Source organism: Triticum urartu, chromosome 5A (genome assembly GCF_056163025.1).
Source record: "Triticum urartu cultivar PI428250 chromosome 5A, HENAU_Tu73, whole genome shotgun sequence".
In the NCBI taxonomy this organism is placed as follows: Eukaryota; Viridiplantae; Streptophyta; class Magnoliopsida; order Poales; family Poaceae; genus Triticum; species Triticum urartu.
Genome location: NC_141877.1, coordinates 316,240,351 through 316,258,082, shown reverse-complemented (window position 1 = coordinate 316,258,082; position 17,732 = coordinate 316,240,351). Strand labels below are relative to the sequence as shown.

The 17,732-nt window shown below is 47.7% G+C and overlaps 2 protein-coding genes across 2 annotated transcripts; one reads left to right on the top strand and one right to left on the bottom strand.

Moving 5' to 3' along the window:
* Nucleotides 1-5,401: 5,401 nt before the first annotated feature.
* On the top strand, nucleotides 5,402-8,291 carry LOC125508717 (protein SCARECROW 1). The gene is made up of 2 exons (XM_048673500.2): nucleotides 5,402-7,064; nucleotides 7,621-8,291. The coding sequence occupies exons 1-2, from the start codon at nucleotides 5,557-5,559 to the stop codon at nucleotides 8,057-8,059; spliced, it is 1,947 nt and encodes a 648-aa protein (XP_048529457.1). The 5' UTR covers nucleotides 5,402-5,556; the 3' UTR covers nucleotides 8,060-8,291.
* A 7,320-nt stretch (nucleotides 8,292-15,611) lies between these two features.
* Nucleotides 15,612-16,307, bottom strand: LOC147971209 (uncharacterized). Its single transcript, XM_087523869.1, has one exon. It carries the CDS (start codon nucleotides 16,305-16,307, stop codon nucleotides 15,612-15,614), a length of 696 nt encoding a protein of 231 aa, XP_087379995.1.
* Between the last annotated feature and the right edge of the window lie 1,425 nt (nucleotides 16,308-17,732).

The following is a 17,732-nucleotide window of genomic DNA, read 5'->3' as shown; positions in this document are numbered from 1 at the left end:
AAAGGACACAGTAAGGAACAATAAAAAGTTATTTATTCATCAAGATCTACTCCGAACAATTGCTTCACAGGATTACAACGTCGGAGGATCTTTAAGTGAAAATATGGCGAAGGAGGTCGGTGTTCCATGTGTGAGGCTCATCTGTCTTTTTATGAAGGTTGTAGAGTCGGTAAGCTCCGTTGTTCAGCACCTTTAAAACAATGAAGGGGCCTTCCCATGGAGGTTCCAATTTGTGAGACTTCTGTTGGTCTAGTCAGAGGACTAGATCACCTTATTGAAATGCATGTCCACGCACCCGCCTACTATGATAACGCGGGAGATTTTGTTATTACGCAGTTGATCTTGTAAGATCTAGCTCGTGGAGATCGAGCCCATCTTGACGCACAATTTTGGCTTCCGCTTCTGAGTAAAATTCCACTCTGGGAGAATTATGGAGAAGATCACTCGGGAGGATAGCTTCTTCACAATAGACCATCAGAAAGGGTGTGAATTTCGTAGATCTGTTGGGAGTTATTCGTAGGCCCCACAAAACGGATGGTAAATTCGGTGCCCAGGCCCCTACTACATGTGTTTAGGTCGCTCTTAAGATGCGGCTTTAGTCCTTTAAGGATTATACCATTTGCTCTCTCAACCTGTTCGTTAGTCTGTGGATGCTCCACGGAGGCATAATCCACCTGAGTACCCTACGAATGGCAAAAAGCTCGAAATTCGTCCGAGACAAATTGGTCTAGTTGTCAGTAATGATATTATGGAAACTCCAAATCTATAGACGATCTCCTTCATGAACTTGACGACTCTGTTGAGTCTAGTTTTTTGATGGGTTTGGCCTCTATCCATTTGGTGAACTTTTCAACTACCACCAACACATGAGTGAAGACGCTAGCCCCGGTTTGGAGTGGCCAAAATTTTCAGTTTTTTTTTTTGAAAATTAGCAGTGGCGGACACCGTAGAGGGCACACCACATGTACAATAAATAAGAAAAATGCTTAAAACCCATATTTACTCAACTCGGAATAGTTTCAAATTTGATCACGGAACTTTCAATGGTGTATATTAAACATAGAAAAAGTTTGAAGTTTAAATGATGTATAAAAATTGTATTTTGTGTGGTAGGTGGCGGTTTTCGTTCATAACCCTCATACTTCTCCAAAGAGTATTCATTTGTACACGAAGTGCATCAAGTTTTTTGTAACGCTAAGAAATTTTTAGCACACCGTACATGGGGCATATGAAGACATAATGTAAAGTTTCTTCCCTTTCCGAGCTCGTTTGCACGTTATGTTGAACCGAAGAGCCCTTTGCCTTTTTACACCCAAAAATCAGGTAATACATTAGAAAAAGTAAACCAACTCAAAAAGTGGCAAAATGGGGCTAGCGGCGGCCATCCATGGCAGGGGCTTGCCGCCTCCCCGCATCTCGGCACCCACCACGGCCGCGTCCTCACGCACCTCCATGTGATTTGGCTGCATTAGGAGAAGTTTGGAGGTCGCTCTCAATGAGGATTGACGACTCGCCCTTGCTAGCCCTCAACACCGACAGTAACAACAACACTAGAAAGTCTTAGGTGAAGAATTACATCGCTACTGAACAGTTTCAGTGTCCTCACTAGCTTATTCTAGTTTGATTTGCTATGTGTTCCCCTCAAGTTTATTCTAGTTTGACCATGTGATCTAACAAACATGTTTTACAGAAAATTGTTAGTACTAGCCCCTGGCATTTTAAGTGAAAGTGTTCTCAACACCCAGCCATTTTTTGTATAGTGACATGGCATTTTAATTAGATAGAATGTCATTTTTCTCATGGCAAATATGTATGCATCTCATTTCGTTAACTACATATGTGGGCAATTATGATCAATTGGGATGTCAAATTTTGTTTTCTAGCTAAAAAAAATTCATGTTGCATCCCTAAAGATTCATATAGTTCCCATGTTATTTTTTAGGGAACAAGCTTCCTAATTTTTCCATTAGGTAGCAGTAGCATAGCCATCGTATTATTTAGACCATGACATTTGTGTTTAATTAGACCATGATAGATTTTGTAGGTAGCAGGGCATTTTATTTTTTTTCATACGAGGGCAATATTTAAAATTAGACATGGCAGCTTTTTGTCACAAAAATTACTTTTATGGGATCTTTTGGGTATGCAGTTGAATTTGAAGTGATAGCGGTGTCATGGCATTTTTGTTAGAATACAAATTCTCAAAGCATGGCACTATACTTGATAGGGCAGTTTTATTGGACTTAGCACGACAATTGTGTTGACCATGGCATTTTAAAATATGGCTACCATGGCAATTTCGTTTTAATCAACATGGCAATAGTGTTGACCATTAACGACATTTTTATCGAACTTACCATGCATTTTTTCAAAAAAATGCATGTTTATATGAGTAAGCTAGCATGACACCTTTTTATTTTGTTAGACAATGGCATTTTATTTAATTAGAACCATGGTAGCTTTAGTGTAGTTAGCATGACATTTTTATTATATTACTATATGGCATTTTTATCATTTAAACTATGGCATTTTTTAGACCATGGAATATTTAAGAGCATGGCGTTTTTTAGTTTTAGACCATGGCAGTTTATTGTTTAGAGCATGGCATTTTTTTTATTATTTTACACCATGGCAATTTTATTATCGTGGAATATGGCAAATTTATTGGACTTAGCATGACATTTTCTTAATATAACTTGGTAAAAAAATTGTGTAATTTTTACATTTTGTTGACATGGAATTTTTCTGCCTTTCTCAAAACACAATTTACTATTTTCCAAAAGGACAATTTTTCACAAAATTTGTTGTGATTATATGACTAAGCTAGAATGGTACTTTTTTTAGAACCATGGTAGTTTTAGTGTGTGTAGCATGACATTTTTATTATTTAGTACATGGCATTATAATTATTTGACAATGGCATTCTTTTTTTTCTAGACCATGACATTTTTTATATTTAGACCATGGTAGTTTTATTGTTTAGAGCATGGCATTTTTATCACTTTCACATCATGGGAAATTTATTATCGTGGAACATGGCAAATTTATTGGACTTAGCATGACATTTTTTTAATATACCATGGTAACTTTTTTACATACTTTTTACATTTTGACAATATGGCATTTTTCTGCTTTTCTCAAAAAACAATTTTCTTTTTTCCAAAAGAAGTTTGTTCACAAAATTGACCATGTTTATATGATTAAGCTAGAATTGTCAATTTTTTTATTTTGTTAGAACCATGGTAGTTTTAGTGTAGGTAGCATGTCATTTCTACTATTTAGTACATGGCATTATTATTATTTAACGATGGCCTTTTTCTTTTTTATACCATGATTTTTTTAATATTTGGAGTATGCCGTTTCATTGTTTAGAGCACGGCAGTTTTTATTATTTTTACACCATGCCAATTTTATTATCGTGGAATATGGCAAATTTATAGGATTTAGCATGACATTTTCTTACAGTTTTTTGACATGGCATTTTTCTGCCTTTTGCAAAACATAATTTGCTTCTTTTTCCAAAAGAACAATTTGTCACAAAATTTGCCATGTTTCTATGACTAAGCTAGAATGACACATTTTTATTTTTATAGAACCATGGTAGTTTTAGTGTATGTAGCATGACGTTTTTATTATTTAGTACATGGCATTATTATTATTTAATGATGGATTTTTTCTTTTTTTCCAGACCATGACATTTTTTATATTTATAGCTTCGCAATTTTTTTATGCCATGTCAATTTTATTATTTGGAACACGGCAGTTTTATTGGACTTAGCATGGCATTTCCTAACATACATTGCGAATTATTTTTTATAACATTTTTTACATTTATCGACATGGCATTTTTCTGCCTTTCTGAAAGTACAATTTGCTTTTGTTTTCTAGTAATGCATGGAAAAATCTCTTGTTGTGCATCGCATCAAGTATTTTTTTTCGTGTGCATCATGTCATTTTTGCACTATTTTTGCCATCATGTCAAAATTTAAAATTTATATGCATTTTCACCATGTCTTTTTTCCTTTGGACTGTATTTTAGATATGGATGACGCTGGGGAAAGGCCCAGTAAAAGGCCTGCCAGTTGGCGGGTCATGCTAGGGGGCTTCTGAGCGATCCTGCCCCTAGCTGACCTTCCCCATTTCCTCAAAAATAAAAAAGCTGACCTTCCCCATTATTGGGATCCTATTTTTACAATATATAGTTTTCGTTGTTGAATTAATAACCGGATTGTCTCCTATTAAGTAAAATTCTTAAGCTTAATAAGCCCAAAGATCAAAAAGTAAGTCCCAGTCGATGTTATATTTGTGAGATCTTATGTAAAGATCCGTTCAAAAATAAAATTTCTTTTTATATGTTGTGTCACTCGACTAGACTGGGATCTAGCTCCACCCAACCAATAAACCGGAACGAAGGGTGCAGGTACTATTTTTTTAGGGAAACAGCAGACTCTGCTGCGTATTTTTATTGATTTTATAAATAAATAATGCAAGGTTCGTTGTCCAAAAGAAAAAAAGGAAAACAAAAAGAATACAAAAGCAGAAATAAATTACCACAACAACATGATTACCTGTCGAAGTCAGTAAGACTACTCACAGTGAGAGTAATATAGGTGGTAACATCACACATCTCTAGTCAAAACAGATAATGTGGGAAGCAAATAATGAGAAAAAAAGAGCATGTGGTAACATAGCTAGTTACTGTAACATCACACACATCAAGGCAAGATGAGTGTATAGCCTAATAAATAAAGTGTTGCATGTTACCACACATATATTACTCTTCACTATAGAGGTGGTAACATAGACTAGTAACATATGCATGTTACTAGTCTAAGTTACTATCCATTATGACTAGTCTAATGACGTCCACTGTACAGAAAACTAGGCACACAAACTTTTATCTGAAATTGTGCACCAAAACTAGACACACAAACTTTTATCTGAAATTGTGCACCAAAACTAGACACACAAACTTTTATCTGAAATTGTGCACCCACTGAGGCAGGTAGGCAAACGACCTCCTCGTGGCTCGATGAATGAGCAGCTTCAGTTCTTCTTTGAGTCTGCGCCGGCATGGATAAAGACTAGTCGTACCACACATTGTACTCGCCAGCATTGTCATATGGTGTTGGGACATTATCATTAGCAGTGGATGAAGGGAAGCATTGCCAGGAGCAAATCACAACTAGAGTAGGAAAAGTGAAAGGATAAAAGAAAGCAAAAACAGAGAGCCCAGTGGCAAAATCCTCCTCTCCTCTCATCTCACAGTAGGAAGTACGACGCCGACGAGTCATGAACCATAAATTGGTCCTCGAATCCTCGAAGTTCCCCTAACCAGTTGTGCTCACGCTCTTGTTCCCCTCTCGTCGGCCTCTTCCACTTTACTCCACTCCACTCTCCTCTCCCCACCCCAGCCCCGGCTCGCCTCGACAGCCGCCAGCCCGGCGCCAAAACACATAAAAATCCCAGTAGAATCCACACCCTCTCCCGCCCCGCCCCGCCCCGCTCCGGTCGCTCGCCATGCGCGCGCCGGCCGCTTCCCCTTGGCGTTACTAGATGGGCTCCTCCTCCCTCCTCCTCTTCCCCTCGTCCTCCTCCTCCGCCCCCCGCTCCTCTTATTCCCATGCCACCGCCTCCTCCCACTGCCACCTGCTCCCCTGCCCTCCCGACTTCCTCCTCCACCTCCACCTCCTAGACCACCGAGAGCAAGAACCCGCCGCCGCCGCCATGGTCCGCAAGCGCCCGGCGACCGACATGGACCTGCCCCCGCCGCGGCGCCACGTCACGGGGGACCTCTCGGACATGACCGCCGGACCGCCCGTGCTGTCGTCGGCCACCGCGCAGCTGCCCGCGCTGCCCTCCCAGCTGCTTCCGCCCTTCCAGCTCCAGCAGCAGCAGCAGCAGCAGCCCGTGGATCATATGGACGTCGCCGCCGCGCCGGCGCAGGCGGGCGAGGCGGCCAACACCACGGCGTTCGTGGACGGCATCATCCGGGACATCATCGGGAGCAGCGGCGCCGGGGTGTCCGTCGCGCAGCTCATCCACAACGTCCGCGAGATCATCCACCCCTGCAACCCCGGTCTGGCCTCGCTCCTCGAGCTCCGCCTCCGGTCCCTCCTCGCATCCGACCCCGCCCTGCCGCAGCAGCATCAGCATCAGCCCGCTCTCCTCCCTAACGCCCCAATGCCCATGGCGGCGCTCCCTCCCCCGCCTCCGGACAAGCGGCGCCGCGAGGAGGAGCGGGAGCCCAACAACCCGCCGCAGTCGCCCAAGCCTCCGTCCGCAGAGGAAGCCGCCGCGGCCGCAGCGGCGGCGGCGGCTGCCGCCTCCGCGGCGGTGAAGGAGCGGAAGGAGGGGCAGCGGCGGAAGCAGCGCGACGAGGAGGGGCTCCACTTGCTGACGCTGCTCCTGCAGTGCGCGGAGTCGGTGAACGCCGACAACCTGGACGAGGCCCAGACGGCGCTGCTGGAGATCGCGGAGCTGGCCACCCCCTTCGGCACCTCCACGCAGCGCGTGGCCGCCTACTTCGCGGAGGCCGTGTCGGCCCGCCTGGTCAGCTCCTGCCTGGGCCTCTACGCGCCGCTGCCCCACGCGTCCCCGGCGGCGTCCCGGCTGGTGAACGGCCGCGTGGCCGCGGCGTTCCAGGTGTTCAACGGCATCAGCCCCCTGGTGAAGTTCTCCCACTTCACGGCGAACCAGGCGATCCAGGAGGCGTTCGAGCGGGAGGAGCGCGTGCACATCATCGACCTGGACATCATGCAGGGGCTCCAGTGGCCGGGGCTGTTCCACATCCTGGCGTCCCGGCCCGGCGGCCCGCCGAGGGTGAGGCTGACCGGGCTGGGCGCCTCCATGGACGCCCTGGAGGCCACCGGGAAGCGGCTGTCGGATTTCGCCGACACGCTGGGCCTGCCCTTCGAGTTCTGCCCCGTGGCGGACAAGGCCGGGAATCTTGACCCGGAGAAGCTGGGCGTCACGCGGCGCGAGGCCGTCGCCGTCCACTGGCTGCACCATTCCCTCTACGACGTCACCGGCTCCGACTCCAACACGCTGTGTCTCATCAAGAGGTACTCTATCTTTGTGTCTGTGCGCTGTGCTACTCCTACTCTACGTCTACGCCATGCTGCTTCCAATGTCAAGTCTACCATGGAATCATGCATACTTTCCAGCCTGCATTTCCTTACCAATGTGACACCGTGACATACTAGTACCACCGTAGTACACATCAAGCAAGCATCAATGACAATGCGTTGATTTGGTTTAAGGTCAGGAGATGTAGTACTACGTAGTAGTACTAAAAAAACTGCTATTTGGGGCGCTAAAAGCTTGTCATTATGACCGGCTTGGCTTTTTTACTTTTTTAGGATTACTTTAGAAAGGTTTCAACTTTGGTGATCCGAGAAGTTGGAAAGATTTCTCGTCCATTTGGTTTGTACTAGATCGCTAAAAGGTTCTCATCATCATGACCAACTTTTCATCATCCTAAAAAGGTCCCAACTTTCTCGTTCCAAGTGCCACTCATGCTGATTCCACATTTAGCTGACGGAAATCACTGTCATCTACTACTAGTAGTAATCCATGTATGAACTCTGATCCTGAGAATGGTTGATGATGTATGTCAAGGTTGGCGCCCAAGGTGGTGACGATGGTGGAGCAGGACCTGCGGCACACGGGGTCGTTCCTGGCGCGGTTCGTGGAGGCGATCCACTACTACTCGGCGCTGTTCGACTCGCTGGACGCCAGCTACGGCGAGGACAGCCCGGAGCGGCACGTCGTGGAGCAGCAGCTGCTGTCGCGGGAGATCCGCAATGTGCTGGCCGTGGGCGGGCCGTCGCGCACCGGCGACGTCAAGTTCGGCTGCTGGCGCGACAGCCTCGCCCGCTCCGGCTTCGGCGCCGCCTCGCTCGCCGGCAGCGCCGCCGCGCAGGCCGCGCTGCTCCTCGGCATGTTCCCCTCCGACGGCTACACGCTCGTCGAGGAGAACGGCGCCCTCAAGCTCGGCTGGAAGGACCTCACCCTGCTCACCGCCTCCGCATGGCGCCCCATGCACGCTAGAGCTTAATCCACTCTTGTTGTTAATTTCTGCTACGTCTTCTTACTTAATTAGAGTAGGAGCTTCTTGGTCCGCTTAGCTGCTCAAATTTGGTCGAAAAGGAAAAGAAAACATTCTGATCACTAATTGCTAGATCTTGTCACCACCACAGTGGTAGAGTAGGTGCTAATGCTCAATCAGCTTATATTCATGTGATCAACATTACTAGTACCATTTTGGCCAGCTCGGTGTCATTTTGTCATTTTGACCGACATGTCCATTCTGCATGAGTCAAAGCAATCTTTTCATGGTGGCCACTCACCTCATATCTTATTGCTTTGCCTCTAGTGGATATGTATGTACTGATTTACTTTAACATCGTTTTCACCTTTCACTCCATATATCAGGTCAGGTCGTTGGCTTTTCGCTAACTCCACATCTTAGCCAATGGGGTTGTGCACCGTCAGCTTGGACCCAGTGTCGCATTCCACTAGCTCACCATTCCCATCAGCCAAATCCCAGTGTGTAATTCTTTTTACTTTTCTTCTTGTCTCATGTCAGCTAAACTGGTTAATCTAATAAGAGCTTCTTAAAGCATGCCACGTCTGACATTGATGTCACGCGATGTGATCGGATGAGAATGCGGTGCTGACCGACGCGACCTCTCGGGCAACGTCGCTTCGTTGTGGACGCAGCGTCCCGAGGAACCAACTTCGGTCGTTGCGGCTCATTGAAGCAGGCTGACCGTCCATTCGCTTGGCCTGGCCGGGGCTATTTAAGCTCATCGCCGGCATCGTCCACGATGTACTCTACACTCATCATCGCCCTGCACCTCCTTCGCTCCCCTCTTCCTCTACGCGTCTGGCGATGGGAAGTCTTGGGCCTCGGCAGCGCTGATAGGCAGGTCTGGATCAGGGAGTAGGAGAGCGTGGCGATGCCGCCTCGCACTCCAGGGCCGTCTTGATCCTCGTTGGCCAGTTCCTCAACGAAGGAGAAGATCGTCATCTCCTCTGGCGACCAGGAGGGTCAACCAATACAGAGGCTCGTCCTCTCGCAGGACGCGGTTTATGCGGTGACGGATGCTGAGTACGAGGAGGAGATGGAGCTGATGCTCCGTCGGTCGCTCTTCCATGACCACGGCCCGGCGGTGCCACCGGAGCCGCTTCTTTGTGTCGTCAAGGTAGAGCAAACATCCCCTCCTCACTTTCACCCGCATCAAGGCGAAACAGTTGCCGTCGCGTCAAGCAGGAGCAACCGTCGGCGCCTCTCTGCCGCGTGAAGGAGGAGGTGTCGCCGCCGTACGAGGTCACCGACAAGTATATGGTAGATATTAGTTCATTGGATGAAATATCGTCCGATTTTATGTAATTATTCAAGTTCGATGAAAATTGCCTGGTCTGTATAAATTTGCACCACATTTGCTGCTATGGTTGGATGGACAGCTTCCATATCAATGTGCGTAGACTGGTCCCATCGATCCGTAAACGGATGCGCTAGGATTCTAGGAAGGACTACCATCTCTCTTAAATGCTTCTTCCTGGTCACATTTCCACTGTGGGGTTATCTGCCAAATCTTAAAGCAATACACGGCCTTCAACATGTCATGATAAAAAATGGTCACTGCTCTTTATGGAGAGGGCTCGAGATCAGATGAGTAGAGAGAGTGATCTGTTGCCTCTGGCGAGTGCTATGAATGACAGTTGATGGGTCTCTCATCTCTCCTATACTATTTTCTCTGTCTAGATGAGTGTAGATTGGACGAGAAGGAGCACCAAGACAAGCAAAACTTCCAACCACAGCGCTGTTATAAATGGAAGCAAAATCAACAATTAATACGTAGTTATTAGGATGTCTTTTCAGGCCCAATCAACGCCCTGCTACGATGCATGCAGTGGTCGTTCTCGTGCATGCCTCATCAAAGACAGCATGCAGAATCGTTTTACACTTGAGAAGAGGAAAAACGAAAGGGTAGTACGAGGCAGCAAAGGAAGAGAACGCTGGCTAACAAGGCTGGGAGAGGATCGAGGAGGAAGTTAATGTTTGACGCCTAAAGATTTTGGGAAATCTGATATTCGTAATGTGACTTATACACCTAGACGGAGGGAGTACTGCTAATCTTCTCCATCTCCCTATCTCAACTTTTTCTTGTCCCCATGAGCGGTCCTTTTCCACACAACAGAACAGAAAGCCATCCATCCAGCCGGCCAGCCCTACCCTGCTGCTGCTGCAGCAGCTTCTTGTTCTCTTGTGTGGTTGAGGTCCTACTGGCTACTGGCGAGGAGGTCAGCTTGGAAAGACACTGCTCGCTTTAGCCATTGCTGGGCTGGGTTTTCAGAAAGTTAAGGCTGGAACGATTTGAGGGAGTGATGATGGCAGTCAGAGCGTGGTTGTTGGACATGCTAAATCCTTTGCAGGAAATGCAATGCCGCTGCGTGCTTTGGCCCGATCGTTTTTTCACCTCTTGGGGGAAAGCAAACAACGAAGCTATTGAACTAGTATTGATCTAAAAACAAATTAGGAAGCTCATGCAATTGCTGCCTGATTATCGATTGAGCAAAGTGTCACTCACAGTGGTAACAACTTTGATGGTGGTGATGTGTAAGCTTTACGGTGGATCCTTGCCGGCACCGCCCCGGTCCTCGCGGCCATGGACCTGCGTTCTCCATCGTCGGTGGCTTGCCCGCGTCTCTCCAGGTGTGTTTGCGGCCCCGGCGCTTCAATTGTTGCATCCCCTCCAGCTTCGGCTCGTCGGTGTTCTAGTGGCTCCGCCTTCGACAACTCGTCATTGCATTCTCTTCTGGTTCCTGGCTTGCCGGTGATGCCAATCGCCATCCGACTCTCCGTGCAAGCTCTCTAGTCTGCTGCCTTCCCGATCCCGTCCACCTACATGCCATGTCGGATGCAAAGCTCGTGTTTTTTCGGCGGCGGCAGGTACAACGCCCAGCCCCCTCCCCCCCTCCCTCCCAATCCGAGGTGGCGGTCGTCTGGCGGGCTGACTTCCTCATCTTCAGAATTTGATGTGGCGGCTATGGGATTCCTCGAACTCAAGCCAGGCGAAATCCTTGCTCGGCTTGCCAATGCTGGCAGCGACGACACTTACGGGTTACGGGTGCCGTTTTCCTTCTTGAAGGCGCGGTCGTGGCCTTTATCTGTGCTCCTCTTTAAGCATCGGGGGAAACCCTACGTCCGGTTCTTTGGATCGGATGACGGCGGCGCCATGACGTCGTTTCCCTTCTTGAAGGTGCAATCTTACTTGCTCGCAGTGTCCCCGGAGTTGGATTTGGAGATGTTCGACGTCACGTCATGCTGGTTCGGCCCGCCTCTCTAGTTGCAGGCTTGGTGGGTTTAGTTGTGTCTTTTCCCTGTTCGGACTGCTCATCCCTTGTCTCTGTGCTCCGGGTTTATTGCTCATGCCTCCTACGTTCGTGTTGTATCCTCTATTCTACTCATTCTATTTTCTTCTATCAATAAAAAGATAGACAAGCTTTATGCATTCATGGAAAAAAAGATGCGTAAGCTGATTGAGTGGGGCCAAGGCAGTGCATCAATGCAAGCAATGCCATGCCATGGTCCTGAATATTCTTCAATCATGGAGCAACAACGGGAAAACAAAATCAGATGGGTGTCTGTGAGCAGCTGGTTTGTGGACCTGATGTTAGCATGGCATTGAAGTGTCACGTCATGCTCATATGGAAAGGAAAGGAGGAGCCTTCCTTTCTGCTGTGTACCCTTGGAACCATGGCAGATTTAAGGAACAGACATCCAGAGGAGTGGGCGAGCAATGCATCATGCATTTTGGTACCCAACTGCCTCTCCTCCTCTACACACCCATAAGTTTTTCTTTTCATTTGAAGCTCGGGCACATCCATAAGTTGGGTTGCTGGACATGGGTTGCCCTGCAACGCTGCACGCTTCCCTTCCCTTGCCATTGATGCATTGGTGTTCCCTGGTTTGGCAGCGCTACATTTTATCTTCCACGTTTCATAGATCGGCCACGCACGTCTCAATCCTACACGTGGATGCATTTCTCGCAAGCTATAGACTCATATTTTCATGAATAGTTAACGATGACAAGCAAATTCTAGCATTGACGCTGAACAAACAAACGGCTTAAAAAAAAGAATTTGCCTTACGATAGGATCTCCATCCTACCACAATCCTATTACGAAACTGCTCCACATCCTATTATATATGACCGATTTAAAAGAAGAATAAGGTACTGCTAGAGCGCTGATGTTTTTTTTTGCGGGGTAAAGAGAGATTTCTATTACTCAAGGAGGCAAATCCGCCAGAACCAAGTTTACAAATGTCACACATACCCAAACCCAGCCATACTGCAGTACGGGGGGTACTTCTACCGTAAGCAGCAAGAACGCGGCTAACTTTATTTTGTGAGCGACTAATAGACGTGATAGAAATCTCCCTAGTCTCAGTATCCTTCATCCTCTTAATCTCCTCAACTAGCACGCGGTTCCTCGAGCGATCACTTGTCGAAGTGTTCAACATGTTCACAACCTCGACGCTATCCATCTCGATGAGAATGGGCAGATCCGTGCGATGCAGGGCTAGCTCGAGCCCCTCCCTACACGCCACCAACTCGGCCTCTAGGCCATTAACACATGAGCGGTTTTCCCTACATGCAGTGAAGATTATGTTCCCTTGGTCTGTTCACAAGACCATGCCCCCTCCAGCTGCTCCTGTAGCCGGTACATAGCTGCCATCCACGTTCAATTTTGTCCATCCAGCCGAGGGTAGCGTCCACTGCAGCTCCACCTTCTGTCGTACGCGCTCTTGTGGCGCCAGAAGACCAACCTGAACAACCATCTTTCCTTTCTCCATGTTACCTTGGGGCCACGGATGAATGCACAACAAGGAATTGATGTAGCCTTGCAGAAATCTGCGAGATGCTTCCGTTGGAGGTGGGGGCTTTCCATGAGTTATTTCATTCCGCACATGCCACACACCCCACATGACCATGAGGACTATCATACGTGTAGTGTCAGCTAGAGGCTCCAGTAGTGAGAATAACAATTCTGGACCTGTATGTATGATAATCTCCACCTTGGGAATGGGCCAGTCCCGCGCCATAGCATGCCACAACTCTTTCGCTAGGGAGCACCTACACATTGCGTGGAAGCCATCCTCTCGTTTCACACCACAAAGAGGACACACGTCAGAAAGCTCGAGGTGACGAGAGAATTTATTTGCGCAGGTAGCAAGTGAGTTGGAAACCAGCCTCCATGCAAAGACGCGTACCTTTGGGGAGCAGGGCACCCTCATATGGTCTTCTAGATGGCGCGACGACCATCCGGTGCCCTGCTCGTTGCAGTCTCCAGTGGACGCTCGTGCTCGTCCATGGCGAGCTGATATGCGAAGCGAACGGTGAAGATATCGTTCTTCTCCGGAGCCCATGCAATGACGTCGTCGGTGATGCGAGGCAACGTGCGAATGTTGGTGATGGTTGCAACGTCTGCCGGAAGGAAATACCGTTGTAGCACATCTGTACGCCAGGCGCCGAACACGTCCAGGAGCTCCGAGACCCAGCGAAGACGGCAAGTCCCCTGCTGCGTGATTGGCTGGGCCGTCGATACTGTTGGGAGCCAACGGTCGCGCCAAATGCGTATGTTCCGGCCATCTCCGACTCGCCAGACAATCCCCTTTTTGAGGATCTCAGGGCCGTACTGGATGGCCTGCCATGTGGGGGATGCGTTACCAGAGAAAACAGTGTCCTCCAGTCGACCATCCGGATAATATCAGGCTTTGAGGACCTGCGCACATAAGCTGTTAGGATTAGATAGAAGTCGCCACGCCCGCCGTGTGAGGAGGGCTTGGTTAAAGAGACGGAAGTCTTTGAAACCCAAACCGCCCTTCATTTTATGAGCCAGAATATTCGGCCAAGCCGTCCAATGCGTTTTTCTCTTGCCCTTAAATGAACCCCACCAAAAGTTCCGCACCATCCTGTTGAGATCGTCGCACACTGACATCGGAAGTTTAAAACCCCCCATAATATATGTTGGTATTGCCTGTGCTATAGCTTTGATCATAGTCTCCTTTCCAGCAAGTGACAACGTGTCTCCCCAAGCAATGATCCGCTTCAGAAGCCTCGACTACAAATTCTGAAATTTTCCCCTAGACATACGTCTGTCCGGAGTAGGCAGACCCAAATATTTTTCCTCAAAAGTAACAAGGTTAATCTGTAGCACTGAACGAACCTTCTCTTGATTGTTTTCTGTACAAGATGTGTCAAATAGTGCACTGCACTTGGCCGGGTTAATGCACTGACCCGTTGCCTTCTCATACGTATTTAATAACTCATGCACCATTCTATCTTGTTCCTCCTCTACTTTGAAAAACAAAAGAGTGTCATCTGCAAACAGTAAATGTGAGACACCTGGTGCACGCCTGCACACTTTTAGGGGAGTGAAATCACCCCTGTCCTCTCCATTTTCAACAACGCAGAGAGCCCATCAGCCACGAGAAGGAACAAAAAAGGGGAGAGAGGATTACCTTGCCAAAGCCCACGCGTCGGTGCAAACGAATCCAAGAGGCTCCCATTAAATTTAACTGTGTATCTTACCGAGGTGAAGCAAGTCATAATCCAGTACACCCACCAGCAAGCGGAACCCATCTTTTGCATCGTTCGCTTCAAGAAGGTCCAGTCTACCCTATCATAAGCTTTGGATAGATCCAACTTGTAGGCACAAAAACTTTTCTCTGGGTCCTTTTCCTGCTGAATATGATGTATGCATTCAAAAGCTACTAGAGCATTATCAGTAATCATCCGTCCAGGAACAAAAGCACTCTGAGCAGGTGAAATAATATCGTCCAATAAGGGCCTCAACCGATTAACCAAGCTCTTAGGGACTACCTTATAAATGACATTGCACAAACTGATAGGTCTGAACTCCTTGAGTTTTTCTGGATTGTCTACCTTGGGGATGAGGACAATGGAGATGTCGTTCACCCCGTTCGGCATCACTCCTGTCCAAAAAAATTCCTTGACACCACTGATTACCTGCTCTCTCATGACCGCCCAAATCCTCTAAAAAAAGCGAGCTGGAAAACCATCTAGGTCGGGGGCCTTAAGGGGGCCTATCTGGAACAATGCATCTGCTATTTCCTTTTCAGTGAACTCTGCACACGGCCGAGCATTCATGTCATTTGTGACTCGCGTATTAATCAAATCAATAACCGGATCAACACATAATGATGTATCATCGGTGAACAGTGAGGCAAAATAAGAAGTCGCCATGGCATCCATGGACTCACGGTCCTTGTGAGTCATGCCGACATCATCCACTAGAGCCTTAATACGATTTTTCTGCGCCCTCCATACTGCCTTCCGATGAAACAACTGTGTGTTTTGGTCTCCTTCACGCAGCCACGCAATGCGAGACCTCTGCATCCACAACATTTCTTCACGGTACAATAGTTCATTCAGCCTATCATTGGCCTCCCTTATCTCTTTACGGTCTGCATTCATACATTAGCTCCTCAAGGCGAGAACGAGATTTATTAATTTCTTTGATCACGTTAACAAATTTTTTGTGGCTCCAGTCCTGAAGCTTCTTCATCAAATTATTTAGGCCATCGCAATGTCGCTCAAATGAAGCATGGAGCCCAGCTCCGTCCATGTGTTCACGATGACCTCCGAGAGAGAAGAATCTCTCTCCCACATCACCTCGTATTGGCGGCATCGCCTACTAGCTGCCTTTACGAGCTCCTCTTGGACGCACTTGAGGAGGATGGCGAGGTGGTCCGAGCTCGGAGCCACCAGGTGCTCCACCTTGGCCTCCGCGAAGGCGTCCCGCCAGGCGTTGTTTGTGACGACATGGTCCAGTCGTACCTTAACTTTGGCCCTTCCACTTCGCCAGTTATCATAAGTATACGGGAGTCCTGCAAAACCGAGATCACCGAGGCCACAAACTTCCAGAACATCACGAAAATCAATCATCTGACCTGCCGAACGAGGTTTTTCGGAGAAGTGTTCAAAGCTCCACATGGCCTCGTTGAAGTCTCCAATTACCATCCACGGCATGTCAGCTTGTTGGTGTAGATCACGGAGGAGGGACCACATGTGATGACGGTCCTCCGTCCGGGGTTCGCCGTAGACGCAGGTAAGCCTCCAAGGTGGCTCACCCGCCGTCGCAGACACATACGCATCAATATAGCGCTGATGTTGACGAGTCCAACCAAGGTCGAACATGGGATTTTCATCCCCGAAGCCAAGCATTGAGTCAACACCTTCAACAAGGGCACGATGTTCGCACGTCGACATTGCTTGATCTAGCCGAAGAACATCATGCGTTTTCACCTAAAATATATGCAAACTTTTCATCAAATTCATCACTATCGACAACCTCGCTACCGTGGACGACGCTCCACTCACTGGATCCTGGCACTGGGGGAGCATCAAACTCACCTAGACCATTGGAGAAGACATCGGATGCAGGTCGAGGACCGTCGTCCTACATGTAACGTGTTGGGGAATGTAGTAATTCAAAAATATTCCTACGACCACGTAAGATCTATCTAGGAGAAGCATAGCAACGAGACGGGAGAGTGTGTCCATGTACCCTCGTAGACTGAAAGTGGAAGAGTTCAGCAACACGGTTGATTGATACGTCTCCAACGTATCTATAATTTTTGATTGCTCCATGCTATTATATTATCTGTTTTGGGTGTTAATGGGCTTTATTTTACACTTCTATATCATTTTTGCGACTAACCTATTAACCGGAGGCCCAGCCCAAATTGTTGTTTTTTTGCCTAGTTCAGTATTTCGCAGAAAAGGAATATGAAACGAAGTCCAAAATGAATGAAACCTTCGGGAACGTGATTTTCTCAACAAACGTGATACAAGAGACTTGGAGTGGGCATCAAGAAACAATCAAGGAGGCCACGAGGCAGGGGGCACGCCTACCCCCCTGGCGCGCCCTCCATGTCGTGGTTCTAAGTCTGATAGTAGAATGGGGGTAGGAATGTAGAGGCAAGATCTTAGCTATGGAGGAGTTGTACTCGGGAGTTTTACGAGTTCAGGCCCTTCTCGGAGGAAGTAACAGCCCTACGTCTCGGAGCCCGGAGGCGGTTGACTGGATTATATGCGTGTGTGTTACAGAAAGTGCGAACCCTTGTCCCTGAGGAGGGGTTGGCTTATATAGAGTTCGCCAGACCCCTCCCGCCCTCAGTTACAAAGGGTTTAAGGTACATAAAGATGGAGACGTTACTGGTAACGCCTGTAATAAAAGTACATAATGACCATTAAGGATATGACTGGAATCCCGACCGTTACAGAGTGGACTAGCTCTAGATCTTCTGGTAGTCGAGTGGTTGTCCGTACGGTCGAGTGTCTTCAAGACTGTCGAGTGGAACATGGCTTCATGGTCGAGTGGATGATGATTTTTCTTTGACTGCTTCTGGTTCTTTTAGGGATGTCCTTGGGGAGGGTATCTTGAACAGACCCATGACCCTACCCTAGGTACATAGCTTCATCATTAGCCCCCAAATGGATCAGGGTTTGAGTGAGGAAGGAGTTGAGAACACTTCCGACTCATTTTTCGTGCTATGAGTATATCTTGCTCTGGATCAATGAACTGAGGGGACGACACCAACTTCTTTTTCAGCCGCCTTGGTCCATTCTTAGTTTTTGTTGAGTGAACTTTTACGGTAGAGTTTCAAATGACGATGCGGAGGATGTTTTCCG

Coding starts and splice junctions, on each gene's coding strand:
- LOC147971209 (XM_087523869.1), bottom strand. CDS start 16,307: ATGTCGACGTGCGAACATCGTGCCCTTGTTGAAGGTGTTGACTCAATG.
- LOC125508717 (XM_048673500.2), top strand. CDS start 5,557: ATGGGCTCCTCCTCCCTCCTCCTCTTCCCCTCGTCCTCCTCCTCCGCC. Junction 7,065..7,620: donor ACGCTGTGTCTCATCAAGAG/GTACTCTATCTT, acceptor ATGTATGTCAAG/GTTGGCGCCCAAGGTGGTGA.